At 43.7% G+C, this 21,779-nt stretch overlaps 2 protein-coding genes across 6 annotated transcripts in view; one reads left to right on the top strand and one right to left on the bottom strand.

Moving 5' to 3' along the window:
- Positions 1-1,201, top strand: part of immp1l (inner mitochondrial membrane peptidase subunit 1) — a 180,933-nt gene extending 179,732 nt beyond the window's left edge. Inside the window, exon 8 of the mRNA XM_086008290.1 lies at positions 1,002-1,201. Within this exon, the coding sequence (XP_085864416.1) occupies positions 1,002-1,064 (63 nt within the window). The 3' untranslated portion in view covers positions 1,065-1,201. The remainder of the gene's footprint in view (positions 1-1,001) is intronic.
- Positions 1,202-3,795: 2,594 nt separating this feature from the next.
- Positions 3,796-21,779, bottom strand: part of dnajc24 (DnaJ (Hsp40) homolog, subfamily C, member 24) — a 127,402-nt gene continuing 109,418 nt past the window's right edge. For all 5 annotated transcript variants that reach the window (XM_086008297.1, XM_086008296.1, XM_086008292.1 and 2 more), the window contains exons 5-6: positions 5,527-5,595; positions 3,796-4,442 (exon numbers count right to left, since the gene is read on the bottom strand). In XM_086008297.1, coding sequence (XP_085864423.1) covers positions 4,309-4,442; positions 5,527-5,595 — 203 coding nt within the window. In that variant the 3' untranslated portion in view covers positions 3,796-4,308. The remainder of the gene's footprint in view (positions 4,443-5,526; positions 5,596-21,779) is intronic.

Here is a 21,779-nt window from a genome sequence, read left to right on the forward strand (position 1 = left end):
CAGTACTGGTCCTTTGCTTTTTGTGGTATATATCAATGGTTTGGACTTGAATGTAGGAAGTATGATTAAGAAGTTTGCTGATGATACAAAAATTGGCCATGTGGTTGATAATGAAGAAGAAAGCTGCAGACTGCAGGAAGATATCAATGGACTGGTCAGGTGGGCAGAGCAATGGCAAATAGAATTAAATCCAGAGAAGTGTGAGGTAATGCATTTGGGAAAGGCTAACAAGGCAAGGGAATACACAATAAATGGTAAGATACTGAGAAGTGCAGAGGATCAGAGGGACCTTGAAGTGCATGTCCACAGATCCCTGAAGGTAGCAGGACAGGTAAATAAGGTGGTTAAGAAAGCATACGGGATACTTACAAGAGTAGGGAGGTTACGCTTGAACTGTATAAAACACTAGTTAGGCCGTAGCTAGAATACTGCGTGCAGTTCTGGTCACCGCATTACAGGAAGGATATGATTGCACTAGAGAGGGTGCAGAGGAGATTTACGAGGATGTTGCCTGGGCTGGGGAATTTTAGCTATAAGGAAAGATTGGATAGGCTGGGGTTGTTTTCTTTGGAATAGAGGAGTCTGAGGTGAAACCTAATTGAGGTGTATAAAATTGAGAGTCTTAGATAGAGTGGATAGGAAGGACCTATTTCCATTAGCAGAAGGGTAAATAACCAGGGGGCATAGATTTAAAATAAGAAATTGTTTCACCCAGAGGGCGGTGGGGGTCTGGAATTCACTGCCTGAAAGGGTGGTAGAGGCAGAAACCCTCATCACATTTAAAAAGTACTTGGATATGCACTTGAAGTGCCGTAACCTACAGGGCTATGGACCAAAGGCTGGAAAGTGGGATTAGGCTGGATAGCTCGTCAGCCAGCACGGACAAGATGGGCCAAATGGCCTCCTCCTGTGCTGTAAATTTCTATGATTCTATAGTGAAGGAGTAACTACACAGGTAACTAATAAGGCTGATGATACTAATGTAGATTTGTATTTTATAGGTTTGGCCTCCACATGAATTTGGTTTCCTGCAAGAAAGTCCCAAAAGAGCGTCCCCCCGATGAATGAAGTAGACAGCAATGCTTTAGTTCTTAGTCACAGACTTTAATTAAAAAATACAACTCAAAACCAGCAGATGTTTTCCAACCAGAGACTTCACAAGCACTTGGCGACTGAATAAAGTGATGCCGATATTTGAAAACCATGTACTGTACTCATTATTGGAACTGTTTACAAAGATAACATGAGGTGCATGTGTGGTGTCAGAGAGTCGTGGAGTCACGGACGGCGAGGTTCTCATGAAGGCTTGAGATGAAAGGAGCAAAGGCTGGTAGTATGGTGATGACGATTGAGGGTGTCTCAGGCAGGCTGCAGCTGATTGCTAACTACCACAACAGAAAGAAGTCGGGACCGCGCTGATGCCTGGAGCACCTGGTTGACCGGTGGTGGGAGAAGGAGCCGGTTTGCATGATGCAAAGGCCCTTATCTTGTTTCATGTGCGCACACACTGCCTGTAATAACATGCAGATGTGGTCCACTGTGAACCCCAAACCCATTTCACGTTTAGCAGTTTAACTTGGCTGTGGATAATGCCCCTTTCACAGGCTATACAGGGTCTTATAGATGAGTCAATACCTGGAGAACTGTACTTTTGTGCTCCCTCTCTCTGACTATCAGACCCTGATTCTGAGCATAAACTTTTAGTCAGGAGACAACTTCAGGACAAAGCCTAAGGATCCAGTGTTGACAACTGGAAGAACTTTTATATGGCAAAAGTTAAACATGGGGAGAAGACGTATACAAATCAAGAACAGGCAGTAAGTCATTTGCCCTACGAAAAGCGCAGTTAAGAGTCAACTACATTGCTCTGGGACCAGAGTCACATACAGGCCAGACCAGGGTAAGGACGGAAGGTTTCCTTCCCTAAAGGACATCAGTGAACCAATTGGGTTTTTAAGGCAATTTGACAGCTTGGTGGTCACTTTTACTGATACCAGCTTTTTAGTTCCGGAATTTAAAAAAAAACCAAATTCAAATTCTCAAACTGCCATGCTGTGATTCTCTGGATTATTAGTCCAGTAACATAACCACTACACTACTGTAGCCTCAAGAAGTGCATGTGCTGCTGTTGTCAGAGATCACAGGGCAATCATTGGCAAAGGGTGAAAAAAAATCAGCTTTAGGTTTAAATTGATCATTGTCCTGGCTTGGTGCTGGGCAGGGCTCCTTGGGTTCTGTCCTAGGGTCTGGTGGGCACATTGTGCATACTATGGGAAGATTGAGTGTGCGGGATGCCATAACCAATTTTTGCTTCCAATGTTCCTGTCTTTATACATTGAGTATTCCCCACGACTTCAACATTTTTATCGTCAGTGTTTTATTAAAAGTTTGATACATCTTCAGTTTTTTGGGCCATTTATGTTACAGAACCCTTTCCGTTGGAATATAAGCTGCTGAATCTGCCACGCTTATAATGCCACAATGCAAGATGAATTCAGCAACAGTGGATAACTTGCACGTGTGAGATTCACTGTTGCTCCAAGCTGGGCTTTGCCAGTCTGGCTGGAACCTGCCCAGGTACCAGGGGAAGGTCTGTACAGAGAGCCCATTGCTGGACTGAATGGGCTAACTCATTCCCAGCCCCAAACCAGCAAACCCCGCCAAAGTGCCAGTGCCAGCAGCTGTTTATATCTGCCAGCGCTGGGCCTGGCATCTCTCCATTTACTCTACTGGCAAGTGCACTGTCAGAGGCAACGCTACAGCAGTAACCTTGTATTAGCTCTCATAATAGTTTCTCCTGCATGCTGTGAATCGAAGCTCCAAGCTCAATTCTCCAAATAGAAGCAGCAGCAGCATACCCAACCGTTTAAAGAATTTGTACCAGAACATTGCAGGCCATTCTTGCAGTACTGGTCAGGACCACATCCACACTGCCTACATACCTCATACAGTTGCAAATCTTCAACTTCAGTTACCAATAAATAGGTGCTATAACAGAGTCAACGTGAGCCAGTTTTTCTGGCTTAGGAACGGCCATACTTAAAATCGTGGGATTAGACCGGTAAAGAAGCGGCACGGACCCGATGGGCTGAATGGCCTAAACTTCTGTGTTGCTTTTCTTGGGGGGGGCGGTGGTGATAGAGCAACTACTGTATTAAATTTCTGTCTTGACTTTTGCATAGATTTAAAAGCAAAATTGTAGAAAATTGCGTGGTGTTGTTCTATAATAAAATATTTGATTATATTCGAATGATTGTTGTATTTTCTCACTTGTGGCAGCAGTTCACTGAGTGGGAGAAATGGTCACATTCTGTTTCCACTGCAGTAGATTTTACAGTAAGTTTTAGGCAGCAAAAAATTCAATGTTGTATTTAAATAGACTTTGCTCAGATGTGAAAGAGGGGCAGCTCGGTGGTGCATGGCGTGTGAGCCGGAACGAGAGTAGCAGCAGCAACGGGCCGTATGTGGTAGCACTGAGGAGGGAGAGTGGTAGGCCAGTGAGGAGAATGGTGTCATGTCATGGACACATCAACATAAAAATGAGATCTATTCAGTGTCTAGTTTATTAAATTTTATGAATAGTGGTGAAACGTGGGCCTTTGAATACACGTTGCAACCTACCTGTTTAGCAGTGGCCAGGATACAGCCTACAGTGAACCAACCAGAAAGCTCCAGTGTGAAATTTCAAAGAAGAAGAACACAAAATATATTAGAGACTGTGTTAGGTATGGCACACGTCAGGTTAAATCAACAAAATGTGAACCTTTTTTAAGTCATGGATAAATGCTATTAATGTCCAGTGAATACTCATAAAATGAATATTTATAACATAATAAAAACAAAATGATCCATCTTTTAATCACACTAACAACATTGACCCCGGGGGCAGAGAGACACCTCCTTCTTTGCCTTCATGACCCTTCTCTCTTGTTCCCTGCTGAACCTTCCCCCCTTCCCCCAGACTACAAAATGAAAGTGCTGAACGTAAACTGGTCCCGCAATTAATTCTCCGTGTTGTTTGGCAGGACAGCTCTCGTCGCTGAGCACCTGCATGAAACGGGGGCTAAGAGGCCTGAACACTGTTCGTTGCAGAACCCCGCCACTCAAAGCTAGGCTGCCAGATTACCAAGCCTTGCATTCTGACCGTTGGTTTTGATTCGATTGATGGAACCAGTGAGTTTCTGCTAGACAACTGCAGGAATCAGTACTTCATTTAAACCCATTCATCCCAGTCTGCATTTTTAGTTTTCATTCTTCACTGGCCGATATCTTACAATTTTTTAAAAACTGTTTTTCATTTGGAAGATTTCAACTTCTGTTCAAGATCTCTACGCTGAGAGAACAAGTGTTGCAGCAGATGAGAAACACATTTTCTTCAGCTTCTTCTTTGGAAAGAACATATTCACCGCCGCATCGACAATCATACGTGTAGCATTGGTCAGCTTGAAAAGAAAACATTGACCGATTAGTATTTCCGTATCGCAGAAATCAATGAACCTCTCTTTGTAATGCTTAGAATACATGCATCAGTTATGTTGTTAAAAAGGTTTACATTTCTAATGATTTTAACTGAAATGGAGTGTTTTTTACCACACATAATCTTCATTGTGACAGCAACTCTTCAGACTAAACCAACTGTTCACAACCTTGGTGTGCTGTTGGATCTGAAGCTGAGCTTCAGATCCCATATCCTCTCCATCACCAAGATCGCTTACTTCCATCTCTGCAAAAGTGCCCACCTCTGCTCCTACCCCAGCCCCTCTGCCACTGTAACCTTCAGCCACGACTACTCCAAAGCTCTTGTTGCTGGTATCCCATCCTCCAACATCCATAAACTCCAACCTTTTCTCAGGACAAGTAGGGATGTGCAATAATTGTCAACTTTGCCTGCGATGTCCACATCCCAATCCTCTTTTGAATGTTACTATTGAATCTGCTTCCACCACCCTTTCAAGCAGCGCGTTCCAGTTGCTCTATTAATATTGTATCACACAAATACACAAGTAACTTGTACTTATAGCGTGTTTTTTAACATCCCTCAGAAACTTCCCAAAACGCATTCTATGGAATAACCTATTTCGTAGTTATTGTTGTTAGGTGTGTAAATACAACAGCCATTTTCCATACATCAAGAAGCCACAAACAGTAATGAAATGAGTAATCAGTTCTTGTTGGTGCTGGTTGAGTCCAAGAACATTGCCCAGGACACTGGGAGAGCTCACTGCTCTTGCATGGAATCTTAAATGGCCCTCTGAACTACCAGCAGGTCTCATCTGAAGGAAAGCATCTCAGACAATGCGGCACCCCCTCCGTACTGCACTGAATTGTCATAGGATATGTTCTCAAACTTCAACTCACAACCCTCTGACTTGGGAGGATATGTTCTCAAGCTTCAACTCAACCCTCTGCCTCGGGAGTGACAGTGCTACCAACTAAGCCAAACACACCCAGAGCCGCCTATGCCAATAGTTTCAGAACCTCCCTACCCTCAGCTGTTATTCTAGATATACTGGCACTAATCCTTACCTTCAATCCAATTCATGTCTTCCAAAGGGACTTGAGCATCAACTGGCCACTTCTGTGTCATGGCCACTTCTGAAACATAACAAGAAAGAGTTCATTTTATCAAGAGCCAGGAATGGTTAACTTTGATGAAATGCTGCCAATGTGATTTCTACATTTCCAAATGGTTAATGTCCCCCCAATTCCTATTTTTCTTTCTGTGCTGTAAATACTTTGTAATAAACAGGCCATTCGGCCCAACTGGTCTATGTTTCACACGAGCCTCCTCCAACCTTATCAACATAACCTTCTATTCCTTCCTTCCCTCGTGTTTATCTAGCTTCCCCTTAAATGCATCTATGCTATTCGCCTCAACCACTCCCTGTGGTAGCGAGTTCCACATTCTCACCACTCTCAGGGAATTCAGGAGAAACTTCCTTTACCCAATTGGATTTATTAGTGACTATCTTATATTTATGGCCCCGAGTTTTGGTCACCCCACAAGTGGAAACATCTTCTCTGTGTCTACCCTATCCAACCCTTTCATAATCTTAAACACCTCCATCAGGTCACCCCTCCATTAGGTCACCCCTCCATCAGGTCACCCCTCCATTAGGTCACCCCTCCATCAGGTCACCCCTCAGCCTTCTCTTTTCTAGAGAAACGAGCCCCAGCCCGTTTAATCTAATTAAAAGCAGAATAGCACCTTGTGGCATGTTCAATGTGGCTCGGCTGAAGGAAGGAGGGCTACTCGTTCCACAAATCTACTTTCAGACTCTTATTTCCAAAGTAACTCACGGCATAGGGACTGACAGATTTGAGCTCACTATTGCATGTTATTGTATTTGATCTGTAAGCAGAACATAAGAAATAGGAGCAGGAGTCGGCCATTTGGCCCTTCGAGTCTGCTCCGCCATTCAATAAGATCATGGCTGATCATCTACCTCAACTCCACTTTCCCGCACTATCCCCATATCCCTTGATTCCCTTAATATTCAACAATCTATCGATCTCAGTCTTGAAGATACTCTACCCCAGAGGGCTGTGGAGGCTCAGTTGTTGAGAATTCCAAAGATTCACCACCCTCTGAGTGAAGAAATTTATCCTCATCTCAGTCCTAAATGGCCGACCCCTTATTCTGAGACTGTGACCCCTGGTTCTAGACTCCCCAGCCAGGGGAAACATCCTCCCTGCATCTACCCTGTCAAGCCCTGTAAGAATTTTGCATGTTTTAATGAGATCATCTCTCATTCTTCTAAATTCCAGAGAATATAGGCCTGATCTACTCAATCTCTCCTCATAGGACAATCTCCCCATCCCAGGAATTAGTCTGGTGAACCTTCGTTGCACTCCCTCCATGGCAAGCCTATCCTTCCTTGTGTAGAGTTTTGGTCTCCTTACCTAATACTCCAGGTGTGGTCTCACCAGGGCCCTGTATAATTGCAGTAAGACGTCTTTACTCTTTATTACAAGAGGATTTGAGTATAAGAGGGACCTTCGCTTTTTACTAATTAATATCTTTAACAACTTCTTTAATTTCTTTTGAAATAAAACAATATCTACCCTACATGCAACTCCATGACATAGAAATGGAACAGCCACATGAATTTTAAAAAGGTTTCTCCAAATTTAGACATCCTATTAAATATTTTTAATAGGAAATATGGAAATATGTTAAGTGCTGGAAATAAATTAGCTGATCTTCACAATTTACACATTACATATACTACCATTTATTAGCAAGATTTTATTGTGCGTTTATCAGTCTTTAAGCATACATATTAATCACACAGTGAGCGCTTCGACAAGCACTCAAGTTCTTCTTAGTAAATGTGGAGCAGAGTTTAGATCGGAAGCTGTGTGTTAATTAATACATAGGTGTGAACTCGTACATTCCTGATGTTGTAACCTCCCGAGAGTTTAATTCGATGATAAGATCACTTCCTACTGCAAGTGTTAATATTAGGCTGGCTTGAAGGTTAATGATGTCAGCATGGTGGAGACAGAGAGAGCGAGAGCGAAAGAGATGGATACGCCAAAGTGCACTGTACAGCTGAAAAACACTCTGCTCTAACGGTGTTGGTTTAACTGCATTACACTTTATAATTTTATTTGTTGAATTTGTTTTAAAACCATGATATGACAATAGTTAAATATTCAGAGCTCACAGAGAATCTTAGCATCACTGTGACAGTTATTCACTGTACCGAGAACTGCTGTGGGCACAAAATTGGGCCTAAAAATGACTAAATACCCCCAGATAATTAATTGTCACAAATCGGATATCCTCCAATGAGCCAACATCAGGGTTCAGATGATTTGCTGGTGTGAAGTTCACTTTCGTGCTTTGCGACGTGAACCCTTTAGTTATATTCCAGCTTTCTGATCTATCAAACATCTGCATTACTTTTCCAATGACGTATCTCACTTCAAAACACCATTGCGCCATCAATACTTTAGTAATGTAACAATGTGAAATGACAATCCCCTTCTGGTCTCTTCTTCAAATGACTGGGGGAAAACTCCCTTCAAGCCTCATCCTGGTGAATCATAAGGAAATTCCTACATTTAATGCGGAGGCTACAAGCAGTGCTTTAAGGTTTAAAAAAAATGGTTGTATGGTTCAGATCATGAAGAGCAATAAGCAGCAGCGATATTTGTATCTAAACGATGACGTAGTCTTGTGTGTTGAGCAGGGGATGTGTATACACATCAAGCCCCCAACACTCCAGAGACTTGAGCACAAAAATCCAGGCCGACACTCCCAGTGCAGTACTGAGGGAGTGCTGCCCTGTCGGAGGTGCCATCTTTCGGGTAAGACGTTAAACTGAGGCCCCGTCTGCTCTCTCAGGTGGACATAAAAGATCCCACAGCACTATTTCGAAGAAGAGCAGGGGAGTTATCCCCGGTGTCCTGGGCCAACATTTATCCCTCAATCAACATCACTAAAACAGATTATCTGGTCATTATCACATTGTTGTTTGCGGGAGCTTGCTGTGTGCAAATTGGGCTGCCGTGTTTCCTACATTACAACAGTGCCAATGAAGTACCTTTTGAAGTATAAAGCGCTTTGGGACGTCCTGAGGTCGTGAAAGGCACTATAGAAATGCAAGTCTTTCTATTTTTGGCCACACAGCCTTCAGTGATCTTGCCTTACGCTTCAATGTGGAGCCACGAACTAGAGCTGCTGGTTTCTGGGATTTTTTGGGAGGCGGGGGGGGGGGGGGTGGGTGGTGGGGGTGTTGGCGGATGGGGGTCAAAGGGTCTTAACTTGTGTGAATTTATCTGTAGCTTGGTTTGGACACCTTTGAGTTTGTGGTTGTAGAAGTATGAATTGTGCACTCTCCTTGTAGGGATGTTCCCATGTTGTCCAAAGCACATAGGCACAGGTCAGAAACAGGCAAGGCTTAGACCACTCACCCAAGACCACTCCACATTGGATCTCTCTCCCACTTTCGAAAGCCTCCTCAAAACCCACCTCTTCATGGCCGTGCCTTGAGCTCACCTGCCCTGATCCCTCCCTTCACTGCTCAAACTCTGGGCTTGGCTTCATGAAGCGTTTTGGGATCATTTAAAAAAGGCACAACACCATTGCAAGCGGTAGCCACGCCAATGGTGCAAGATCACCTGATGGCTGGCAACACCAGGACTGGGTCCGAGGAAATTAGATTTTTTTAAAAACCTGACACTGGAACAAAGCTGCTGACTTTTCTCAGCACTTTCGTGATGTATCTCCATATCCCTTGATTCCCCTAGAGTCCAAAAATCTATCTATCTCAGCCTTGAATATACTCAACGACTCTGCCCCAGAGGACTGTGGATGCTGAGAATTCCAAAGATTCACAACTCTCATGAGGAGGAATTTCTTCACTCACTCTGTCTCAGGATAAGGAGTCGGCCATTTAAGACTAGGCCCCCTAGTTCTAGACTCTCCAGCCATGGGAAGCAACCTCTCAGCATCTACCCTGTCAATCTCCCTCAGAATCTTATATGTTTCAATGAGATCACCTTTCATTCTTCTAAACTCCAGAGAGTATAAGCCCAATCTACTCAATCTCTCCTCATTATATCGGAATAGATGAGAGGGTTGTCCTAACCATTTACACCTCCTCTAGGCCCATCTTTTGTTCCTTTACTTGTCCTACTACCATCTCCTTTCGCCTTGCACCATCACCCTTGTTGTCATTTAATCTCGCCTGTCTTCCACCCTATCACAGACCTTCTCTATTGTTCTTTCCTCCCCTCCCCCATTTCCCAGCCTCTGCACTTGCTTAAAACCTGTTACATCTCGAACTTCTCCCAGTTCTGACGAAAGGTTAACTGTTTCCCTCTCCACAGATGCTGCCTGACCTGCTGAGTGTTTCCAGCATTTTCTGTTTTTAAGTCAAAAGTAGGGATGGTTCTTGCCTGCAAACGACATGGAATTTAGGGCCAGTGAATCAGCCATTGTAAAAGTAGATGGAAAAAAGAAAACTGAATCAACTGAAAAAAAAAAGAAAATACTGGAAATTAAACAAAAGTATTATTTCTGATGATGAAGTTTATACCCGAATCATGCTCGTCAACCTCTACCCATTTCCGGCTATTTTCTATTTCATTATTGCAGCTATACTTTTAGTCAACACTGAATAAGGATATTTCTAAGTTGCTGCTGTGTGTGTGATATAATTGTCAAATCACTAACATCTGCAGCCAATCCTGAAAGGTGCCCACAGCTTGAGTGTCACGAGCTATGTGTTCCGTTTCTTAGCAACACACAGATGCCAATTCAATAGTGCAGCTTCAATTTTTTATTCTATATATAAAATTGAGGTTAGCGGTAAAGGAAACACGGGCAATTTATGAGAATGTTACAGTTGTTCATTGAGGGAGCTCTCTGCTCTTTTGAGTTTGGAGTCTCGGGAGCATCTCACCCTCTGTAGAACTGAGAGGCATTAAGGCGCAAGACTTGAGAGACTAGACTCTCAAAGAGCAGGCAACTCCCCCAAGAAATGCAGAAAATTATATCATCCCTAAAGCTCTAAAATCCAAGGCACACATCCAGCATTTCGCTTAAAGTAACATCCAGAAATCAGGTAACAGAACGGTCCTGGCATCACCACTCCAGACCACGCCAACTCCAAATATAAATCTCAAAGTGACACTCGTTTACTGAAAAGTGTTGATAGCAATCTTCAGAAAGACAGTCACAGCTTAAGTATCTTAGCATAAATCTCTCAATTCCACACTCTAATTTGTCCTGCAGTAGCAGTTCCTCCCCACATACGGGGTACGGTAGCATAGTGGCTATGTTACTTGTAGTTGACTCATAATCCAGAGGCCTGGATAATCCGGAGATGCGAGTTCAAATCGCCACCTGAACTTGCTTTTTATTCCAGATTTATTTAATTAATTGAATTTAAATTATGTGTCATGAAACTACCGGATTGTCACAAAAAAAACCCATCTGGTTCACTAATGTCCTTTAGAAATCTGCCGTCCTTACCCGGTCTGGTCTATATGTGACTCCAGACACACGGCAATGAGGTTGACTCTTAACTGCCCTCTGAAATGGCCCAGCAAGCCATTCAGTTGTATCAAACCGCTACAAAGAAGTACTTTTGAAGTGTAGTCACTGTTGTAATATATGAAACACAGCAGCTAATCTGCGCACAGCAAGCTCCCACAAACAGCAGTGAGATAATAACTAAAAAAAAATTGTCTGGTGATGTTGGTTGAGGAATTAATATTGGAAGAACTCCCTTGATTTTCTTCAAAATAGTGCCATAGAACCCTTTACATCCACCTGAGGGCCTCAGTTTAACATCTCATTCGAAAGACGGCACCTCTGACAGTGCAGCACTCCCTCAGCACTGCACCGGAGTGTCAGCCTAGATTTTGCGCTCAAGTCTCTAGAGTGGGACTCGAACCTTCTGACTCAGGGGTGAGAGTGCTACCAACTGAGCCATGGCTGATCCGAAAGGAGAAGGACAGAGACGATGGGTAATGTAATGATGATCTATGTGCATAGTATCAAGTTATTCACGGAGAACAGCAATACAACAAATTTTCAAAATCAAATGTCCTTAGAATTTCACCCAACAGATGCCATACTTGCCTTGGGAATAGGTCTCTTTCAATTTTTGTTGGATAACGCTCCTGTGAAGCACCTTGGAATGTTTTACTATGTTAGAGGCTCGACAAAAATGCAAGTTGTTTTATTGGCATAGAAGCACAAGGCTTAGCTGAAATACATAAATAGAAAGACACTGAAGGGTGTGGATGAACGGAGAGACCTAGGGGTTCAAGTACACAATTCCCTGAAAGTGCAAGGTAAGGCAGAGAGTCATAAAAGGCCAGTCGAGTACAAGAGTAAAGAAGTAATGATGAATTTAAACAATATATTGGTTGGGCCACGGTTTGAAGATTGTGCACAAATTTGGACGGCACACTATTGAAAGGACATTAAAGCCATAGAGAGCGTACAGCATAGTTTCACCAGGATGATGCCAGAGACAGGAAGGAATTGTTATGAGGAGAGACTTGTGATACTGAGACAATCTCCACTGGAGCAAAAAAGGCTAAGAGGAGAGAAGAGGTCAGAAATGGGGATGTTCGCTGATGACTGCACAGTGTTCAGTGCCATTTGCAACTCCTCCTATAATGAAGCAGTCCATGCCCGCATGCAGCAAGACCTGAACGACATTCAGGCTTGGGCTGCTAAGTGGCAGGTAACATTCATGCCACAGAAGTGCCAGGTAATGACTATCACCAACAATCGAGAGTCTAACCACCGCCCCTTGACATTCAACGGCTTTACCATCACTGAATCCCCCACCATCAACATCCTAGGGTCACCATTGATCAGAAACTTAACTGGACCAGCCACATAAATACTGTGGCAACAAGAGCAGATCAGAAGCTAGGTATTCTGCGGTGAGTGTCTCACCTGCTGACTCCCCAAAGCCTTTCCATCATCTACAAGGCACAAGTCAGGAGTGTGATGGAATATTCTCCACTTGCCTGGATGAGTGCAGCTCCAACAACACTCAAGAAGCTCGACATCATCCAGGACAAAGCAGCCTGCTTGATTGGCACCGCATCCACCACCTTAAACATTCACTCCCTCCACGTACCGTGGCTGTAGTGTGTACCATCTACAAGATGCACTGCAGCAACTCGCCAAGGCTTCTTCGGCAGCACCTCCCAAACCCGTGACCGCTACCACCTAGAAGGACAAGGGCAGCAGGCGCATGGGAACACCACCACCTCTAAGTTCCCCTCCAAGTCACACACCATCCTGACTTGGAAGTATATCGCCGGGTCAAAATCCTAGAACTCCCTACCTAACAGCACAAGGGAGTACCTTCACCACACGGACTGCAGCGGTTCAAGGCGACAGCTCACCGCCACCTTCTCAAGGGCAATTAGGGATGGGCAATAAATGCTGGCCTTGCCAGTGACGTCCACATCCCATGAACGAATTTTTAAAAAAGAGGTTTTTAAAAAAAATTATGAAAAGTTTTGATATTTCTGGTATAACCCTCCAGTTCTATTAACTTGCCTTCCTCTCTCCACAGATGTTGCCTGACCTGCTGAGTGTTTCCAACAATTTCTGTTTTTGTTTCAGATTTCCAGCTATTTTATTTTTGGCCCCCTTCTGTGGTGGTTCGAAGTATCCCTAAGCCTTGCTTGTTTCTGGCCTGTGTCTATGCGCTTTGGACAGTACATGGGGACATTCCTACAAGGAGAGTGCACATTCATACTTGGACAACTAGAAACTCAACTGCGTAAATTATCAGTAGCTTGGTTTGGACACGTTTAAGCACCGGGGCTCAGTGGGTAGCGCTCTCACCTCTGAGTCAGAAGGTTGTGGGTTCAAGTCCCACTCCAGAGACCTGAGCACAAAAATCCAGGCCGATACTCCAGTGCAGTGCTGAGGGAGAGCTGCGCTGTCGGAGGTGCTCTCTCAGGTGGACGTAAAAGATCCCACGGCACTATTTCGAAGAAGCACAGGGGAGTTCTCCCCAGTCTCCTGGGCCAATATTTATCCCTCAGTCAACATCACTAAAAAACAGATTATCTGGACATTATCACATTGCTGTTTGTGGGAGCTTGCTGTGCGCAAATTGGCTGCCACGTTTCCTACATTACAACAGTGACTGCACTTCAAAAAGTACTTCACTGGCTGTAAAGTGCTTTGGGACATCCTGAGGTCCTAAATGCAAGTCTTTCTTTCTTTTTTCTTTCAATGATGGTATTAAATGATACCTAGCTGACCTCCACGGACTCTCCCGCCCCCACCAAACTATTAGCAAAGACAGAAACTAACAGCCCTACAATTCTTTCCTAGTTCTTCCTTACGCCTCTGTGAAGTGCCTCGAGATATTTGTTTCCGCATTTAAGGCGCTAAATAAATGCAGGCTGCAGTTGTAATAAACACTCAAGAATAATTTGCAATTTTGGCTTTTGAAATGTACATTCTTTGAGAGCTGACAGTTTGCTCAGAAATATTTAGAGAGGGGAAAAAAGTGTTGGAATTTCTCCATAATGAAGTTGCCTTTGCATTTAATCCTGTTGAATGCAGACTGCATTTTATAGATCATTATGCAACAGAACTGAGAGTTCAACTAACTGTACACAGTTGTCGCTGGCACCAAGTGCTACAGTTTATAATACGCATTTATAGAGCTGAATAAATGTTGATAAACAGCAACATTTCCCGAGACAAATTTAGATTTTGAGTCTAGTACCTGCAAACTGTCAGCAAAGTTAACCCTTTACCGAATACATTATCTGGATGCCAAGATAATTAGCTCTGTAAGTAAATGCCATGTAACACCAGCAGCAACTCACAATTAAATACGAAGGAAAAACTGGAAATGTGAAATAAGAACACTAAATGTCAGAAATACACAGATTAAATCAGAATCTGTACAGAGAATAGGGCAGGTTACAGTGCTTTGGGTATGCACCTTTCATCGGACATGAAACATCATAACTTGTCTGTTCTCTTTACATATGCTGACTGACCTGCTGCATATTTCCAGGATCATAGAAATTTACAGCACAGAAGGCGGCCATTCGGCCCATCGTGCCTGTGCCGGCCAAAAAAGAGCTATCCGGCCTAATCCCACTTTCCAGCTCTTGGTCCGTAGCCCTGTAGGTTACGACACTTCAAGTGCATATCCAAGTATTTTGTAAATGTGATGAGGGTTTCTGCCTCTACCACCCTTTCAGGCAGTGAGTTCCAGACCCCCACCACCCTCTGGGTGAAAAAAGTTCTCCTCAACTCCTCTAATCCTTCTACCAATTACTTTAAATCTATGCCCCCTGGTTGTTGACCTCTCTGCAAAGGGAAATAGGTCCTTTCTATCCACTCTATCTAAACCCCCTTATAATTTTGTACACCTCAATTAAGTTGCCCCTTAGCCTCCTGTTCCAAAGAAAACAACCCCAGCCTATCCAACCTCTCCTCATAGCTAAAATTCTCCAGTCCTGGCAACATCCTTGTAAATCTCCTCTGTACCCTCTCTAGTGCAATCACATTTTTCTTGTAATGTGGTGACCAGAACTGTACGCAGTACTCTATAAAACACTCGTTAGGCCGCAGCTACAGTCGAAGCATAACCTCCCTGGCTCTTGTATTCTATGCCTCAGCTAATAAAGGAAAGTATCCCATATGCCTTCTTAACCGCCTTATCTACCTGTCCTGCCACCTTCAGAATATTCTGTTTTGACTTGTGGCTCATGCAGTTTCGACTGCCCTCCATTCCACACTGCAAACATATGCCGTACCTCAGCGACATGACGAAAGTTGGCAATTGCTCGGAATCATTTCCCCTTTATTATTGGCTTCTTTCTTACACAAATCAGACTATTAAATTATAGCAAAATGCAATTTCAAACAAATAGAGGGCAGGAAATTAATGGCGCTTTAATACATGGCTCCTGCCTTAATCTTTCACAGGCCACAAACTGACCACAACTAACCTGCCTACAAATGTTCACATGAAGATTCCATTGTGAGCAGTTACACAGTGGGAATTTGCATAACTACATTTGCAGGAGTGAATGCCAAAATATGGAAGCATAAAATTGCAGGGGTAAGGTGCCTTGCCTTACTCCAGAGTAAGTCCCACTCCAGAGACTTGAGCACAGAAATCTAGGCTGACACTCCAGCACAGTGCTGAGGGAGTGCTGCACTGTCAGAGGTGCCGTCTTTCAGATGAGATATTAAACCGAGGCCCCGACTGCGCTCTCGGGTGGATGTAAAAGATCCCAGGGCACTGTTTCGAAGAAGAGCGGGGCGTCCTGCCCAATATTGATCCCTCAATCAACATCACTAAAAAAAAATTACTTGATCATTATCACGTTGCCGTTTGTGGGAGCTTGCTGAGTGTAAATTGGCTGCCGTGTTTCCTACATTACAACAGTGACTACCCTTCAAAAGTACTTTATTGGCTGTAAAGCGGTTTGGGATGTCTGGAGGTCGTGCAAGGCGCGGTATAAATACAAATCTTTCTTTTTTTTTACTCAGTTATGCCTGGGATCCAAAAGGACCAGGCTCGGATGTAGCATATCTACCTGTAGATTGTATGCACAGAAAAAGCATTAATGATTGGAGACAGAATTTTCCTCATGAGTGCAACGTCAATATTAAGATATGCAAATATCCCCATAGCAGGATGTGTGTGTGGTGGCAACCATTCTCGTTAACAATAAAATCTTTCGCAGTATTAATTCTTTAAAAAATGTTTAAAGCCATTTTTACATGGCAATTTCAGTGTCAGACCTCTATTCCTACTCCCCAAATAGTTAATTGGATTTGGAACATAAATAAAAGCTGTACAAAATGGCAATTTAAGACCTTGATGAGCACTCATTTATATAGCACCTTTAATGTAGTAAAACGTCCCAAGACGCTTCACAGGAGTGTTGGCAAACAAAATATGACACAACCACTGTCAATGTGCAGTAACTGTGTTTCTTTTGTGGGGGAATGGGGAGGGTGCAGCCTGGTTTGAGGCTTTGGACAAATTTTCTGCATTGTATGGTTGAAAGACTACACCCAAGAACAGGACTGTGGGGAAACAAGACCATCATGATAAGGATAAGACCGAGTCTCAATAGTCTCTACTCTGGCACTGGGAGCAACAATATGAAAGAGGCCAGTCTGCCATGCAAGCCGAGGTAACACTTGGAAATAAGTGAAAAGAGGGCACCTGACAATTACCTTGGGGCAGGAATTAAAGAGTACTGAAAAAACAAAGACAATGTGGCCCACAGTATCAGCATCCCAATGCACTATACCGTGGATTGCGCATTAGATCTCCATCAGTGAGTGCCTGACCTCGGCTGGGCTGTGACCCGGCAGTAAGTACAGGCCAGCCAGTGGCCTCCTTTCCCTCCCTTCCTGTGCGGAAATACAGGCACAACACTTGCACACAGGAAGGGTGGGAAATGAGGAGTCTGAATTGCTCCTCTGGATCTCAAAGCAGCCAGTTGCAAAGGGCCCAAAATGAGGCATAGAAGCATTTCGTCACACAAAGGGGAGTGGAAATCTGGAACTCACTCCCCCAAAAAGCTGGGGGTCAATTGAAAATTTCAACGCTGAGATTGAAAGATTTTTGTTGGACAAAGGTATCAAAGGTTACGGAACGAAGGTGGGTAAATGCCATGATTTAATTGAATGACAGAACAGGCTCAAGGGGCTGAATGGTCTACCCCTGTTCCTATCTTCTTCTACCCCTGTTCCTATCTTCTTCTATGTGGTGTGAAAAACCAGGGCGATCCTGTGATCCAGCCCTCCTAGCAAGGGGGAGGCACTTGCAAGAAGCTTACTTCAAAAAATTACGGGGGTACAGCCCAAGATTTTCTGTCCGCTCAAATTATTGGGCCGGAATTTGTGGTGGGTAATAACAGCAAACTTACAGCGTTCGCTGTTATTACCCCTTTCAAACTGACCACAACTTCAGGATTTCTGCGGGTGTTTCTAAACACGGAAATCCTGAAGTTCCGGTCAGTCATTCTGACACCGACTGCGCTGTGCCCCCTGCACCCCCACCCCGGCCACAGCCGGCAAACAGTGTAATCAGTGAAACTGATGAAAACTTGGGCTTTTCCGCAGTAATATCGCTGTTAAACACCCCCTTAAATGATAGGCCTTGTTGGATTATGTGTAACTGGGGTTTTAACAGTGTATTGACTGCTAAACAAACGTCGTGGCCCTGAAAAACTAATGTTATTTTTGTGTAATGTCAAATTTCTCCATGATGATAAAAATTACAATTTTTAAGAAACTTAAATTTTTTTTAAAGTTTGTTCATGATATTTCAGGTTTACCTTATCCTCATGCGAGAGCCCCAATCTTTGTTTTGCTCTCTAACATTTTTAAAAAGTCCGAATAAAAGCAGGTTCTCAATTCCTGGTTCCGTCTGTGAGAATTCTGCAATGTGATTGGCTGCTTAGACAGCTTGTTGACGTCACAGCAGCATTGCACTTGGGAATTCCCACTACAGAGCGCTGAAATCGCTTGAACTTCGAAAAAGGCAAACTTCTCGCCACAGAGATCGTGAGATCTGCGGCCAGCTTTCTTCGGGGCCAGCGGCAAACGCCTTTGCTTCGCCGCTGACAGCAATTTCCGGGCCAATGGGACAGAAAGTCGCTAGCTACACACCTGCAATTCCTCACCGCCCCCCCCCACCCCCGAAGCGTTCTGCTGAAAACACGCTCCCTGCTGGGAGCATCCAATCATGGATTTCACCCTCATAAGAGATAGACAGAAAATATAACTTTATAAAGGCTATTTTTAAAAAAAACACCAGAGAACGCTTTTATCTGCTTGCATACATCCAATTTCAGTGGCTGCAGTCTTTGAAGAAATATAGCAAGGTACTGCTGTATCTCTGGTCAAAAGTCCTGAAGGAAAATCCAGAGACAGAAGTACGATAATGACTCGTTGCCATTAATCTCTAGTGACACACAATTGATGGCAGCCTGAGGTTTAGTATGCAATGCTGCCAAAACCCTAGCATTAGAATTTGAAAGTCAAGTTTCCTTCCCCAGTTTAAAGATGGCCAGCAAATTAACAAAAAAAAACATGACCACCAAAGAATTATTTTTTTTAAGTTGTATTTTAGGTCATGTTTAAAACCTGCTAAACATTAATATCAGAAATGTTCATAGAATCATACAGCATAGAAGGAGGCCATTCGGCCAATCGTGCCTGCTCTTCGAAAGAGCTGTCCAATTAGTTCCACTCCCATGCCGTTTCCCCATAGCTCTGAAAATGTTTCCCTTCAAGTATTTATCCAATTCCCTTTTGAAAGTTACTATTGATTCTGCTTGCACCACTCTTTCAGGCAGCGCATTCCAGATCATAACTCGCTGCGTTAAAAAAAACTGTCTCCTCAACTCGCCCCTGGTTCTTTTTGCCAATTGTTGTATTCTACAATATCCACAATATGTGAACAAGAGAGCTTTTTGTTACCAAAACTATGCAAATTCATAGGGACCTCACAAAAAGTAAGCAGGGATTAAATGGAACCTTTCGAGATTTTGAAATTACTAATCGACGGTTTACAGTTTAGTGAAGAAACTTGTGAAATCCTCCAACAAACGATTAATCTTGGAAAGTCTCAAGTTGTTCAAATGTGAAGAATCGGTGGTTAAATAGGAATGTTCTCGGGTGTAGTCATCCAATTATATAATGGAGTAGGCCATTTTGTAAGCTTGAGCACAAAAATCCAGGCCGACACTCCCAGTGCAGTGCTGAGGGAGTGCTGCACTGTCGGAGGTGCCGTCTTTCGGATAAGGCGTTAAACAGAGTCCTCGTCTGCTCTCTCAGGTGGATGTAAAAGATCCCTTGGCACTATTTCAAAGAAGAGCAGGGGAGTTCTCCCGTGTGTCCTGGCCAATATTTATCCCTCAATCAACATCACTAAAACAGATTATCCGGTCATTATCACACTGCTGTTTGTGGGAGCTTGCTGTGCGCAATTTAGCTGCCATGTTTCATAAGAACATAAGAAGTAGGAGCAGGAGTAGGCCATACCGCCCCTTGGGCCTGTTCTGCCATTCAATAGGATCATGGCTGATCCGAATCTAGACTCACGTCCACTTCCCTGCCCTCTCCCCGTAACCCCTAATTCCCTTATCTGCTAGGAAACTGTCTATCTCCGTTTTAAATTTATTTAATGTTGCAGCTTCCACAGCTCTCTGGGGTAGCAAATTCCATAGATTTACTACCCTGAGTGAAGAAGTTTCTCCTCATCTCAGTTTTGAAAGGGCAGCCCCTTATTCTAAGATTATGCCCCCTAGTTCTAGTCTCACCCATCAGTGGAAACATCCTCCCTGCATCCACCCGATCAAGCCCCCTCACAATCTTATATGTTTTGATAAGATCGCCTCTCATTCTTCTGAACTCCAATGAGTAGAGGCCCAACCTACTCAACCTTTCCTCATAAGTCAACCCCCTCATCTCCGGGATCAACCGAGTGAACCTTCTCTGAACAAATTTCCTACATCGCAACAGTGACTACACTTCAAAAAAGTACTTCATCGGCTGTAAAGTGCTTTGGGACATCCGGTGGTCGTGAAAGGCGCTATATAAATGCAAGTCTTTCTTTAAAGCTTTTTAATTCCAATTCGCTGCCGTTTCTCAAGGTCACTTCCTAGGCTACCATTTCTCAATTCAATACCTCAGTTGATTCTGTGTCCATGGCATTTTGGAGCATGGCAATCCAGATCCTCATTTTGTGTGGAGCGGTTTCTTTTCTAGATTAGCCATTTTAGTTTCAAATCTAAGGTTACCTCCCCTTGTTCTGCATTCCCTGCAGAGGTGCAACTCATGTGCCAGGGTTCCAACCCCATGCTGGCAATAGTTATTTGACCACTCCAGGGACTTGAGCAAATAATCCGGCTGACACTCCCAGTGCCGTACTGAGGGAGTGCTGCACTGTCGGAGGTGTCGTCTTTCGGTTCAGTAAGTGGAGAGTTCATGGAATGTGCATTCTCAATCAGAGATCATTCCACTGCACCTCACTTAAAATACTGAGGCACAATGATTTTTTACAAATGCTAGAATGGCTCTCCAAAGCCAAATAACAAATGCTGGCTTAAAGATGCCAAGGGGTCTGCTACCAAACTAACATAATGAGAAGTTTAGTCAACAAATTGCAAGAGCAAAGCTTGAGTGTCTTATCAGATTATTCTATTAAAGACTTGCATTTATATAGCACCTTTCACATCCTCAGGACACCCCAAAGCGCTTTACAGGCAATGAAGCACTTTTTGAAGTGCTGTCACAGTTGTAATGTAGGAAACGCGGCAGCCAATTTGCGCACAGCAAGCTCCCACAAACAGCAACATGATAATGACCAGTTAAATTGTTTTTAGTGATGTTGGTTCAGAGATGATAAATATTGGCCAGGACAATATTGACAGGGAGAACGCCCCTGCTCTGCTTCAAAGTAGTGCCATAGGATCTTTCACGTTCACCTGAGGGGGCAGATGGGGCCTCTGTTTAACGTCTCATCCGAAAGACAGCACCTCCAACAGTGCAGCACTCCCTCAGTACTGCATTGGGAGTGTCAGCCTGGATTATGTGCTCAAGTCTCTGGAGTGGGACTTGAACCCACAACCTTCTGACTAACTCATCACATTGCTTCTGGTCAGTCAGGAATGCCCTCAGGAGAAAGGTTCAGTAAGTGGAGAGTTCCTGGCATGTGCATTCTCAGTTAGAGATCATTCCATTGCACCTCTTAAAATACTGAGGCACAATTATTTTTACAAATGTTAGAATGGCTCTCTGAAGCACTTTATTAACTCAACTGACCTTGACAATGGCTCAAATTCTTCTGGTGCATCAGAATTGATTTACTAATGCCCCACAGTTCTATATGTACATCAATGACACTGTAGACACACATCTAAGCAACTCGGAATACCGTCATAAAATTATTAGGTACCTTGTTGTTCTGAAGCACACTCCTACCTATTTTGTTTTATTATTCATTCATGGGATGTGGGCGTCGCTGGCAAGGCCAGCATTTATTGCCCATCCCTAATCGCCCTCGAGAAGCTGGCGGTGAGCTGCCTTATACAACTGAGTGACTTGCTCGGCCATTTCAGAGGGCAGTTAAGAGTCAACCACATTGCTGTGGGTCTGGAGTCACATATAGGCCAGGCCGGGTAAGGACGGCAGATTTCCTTCCCTAAAGGACATTAATGAATCAGATGGGTTTTTACGACAATCTGGTAGTTTCTTGGTCACTATTACTGATACTAGCTTTTTA

Source organism: Somniosus microcephalus, chromosome 15 (genome assembly GCF_052327205.1).
Source record: "Somniosus microcephalus isolate GS21.2 chromosome 15, FLI_Smic_1.0, whole genome shotgun sequence".
NCBI lineage: Eukaryota > Metazoa > Chordata > Chondrichthyes > Squaliformes > Somniosidae > Somniosus > Somniosus microcephalus.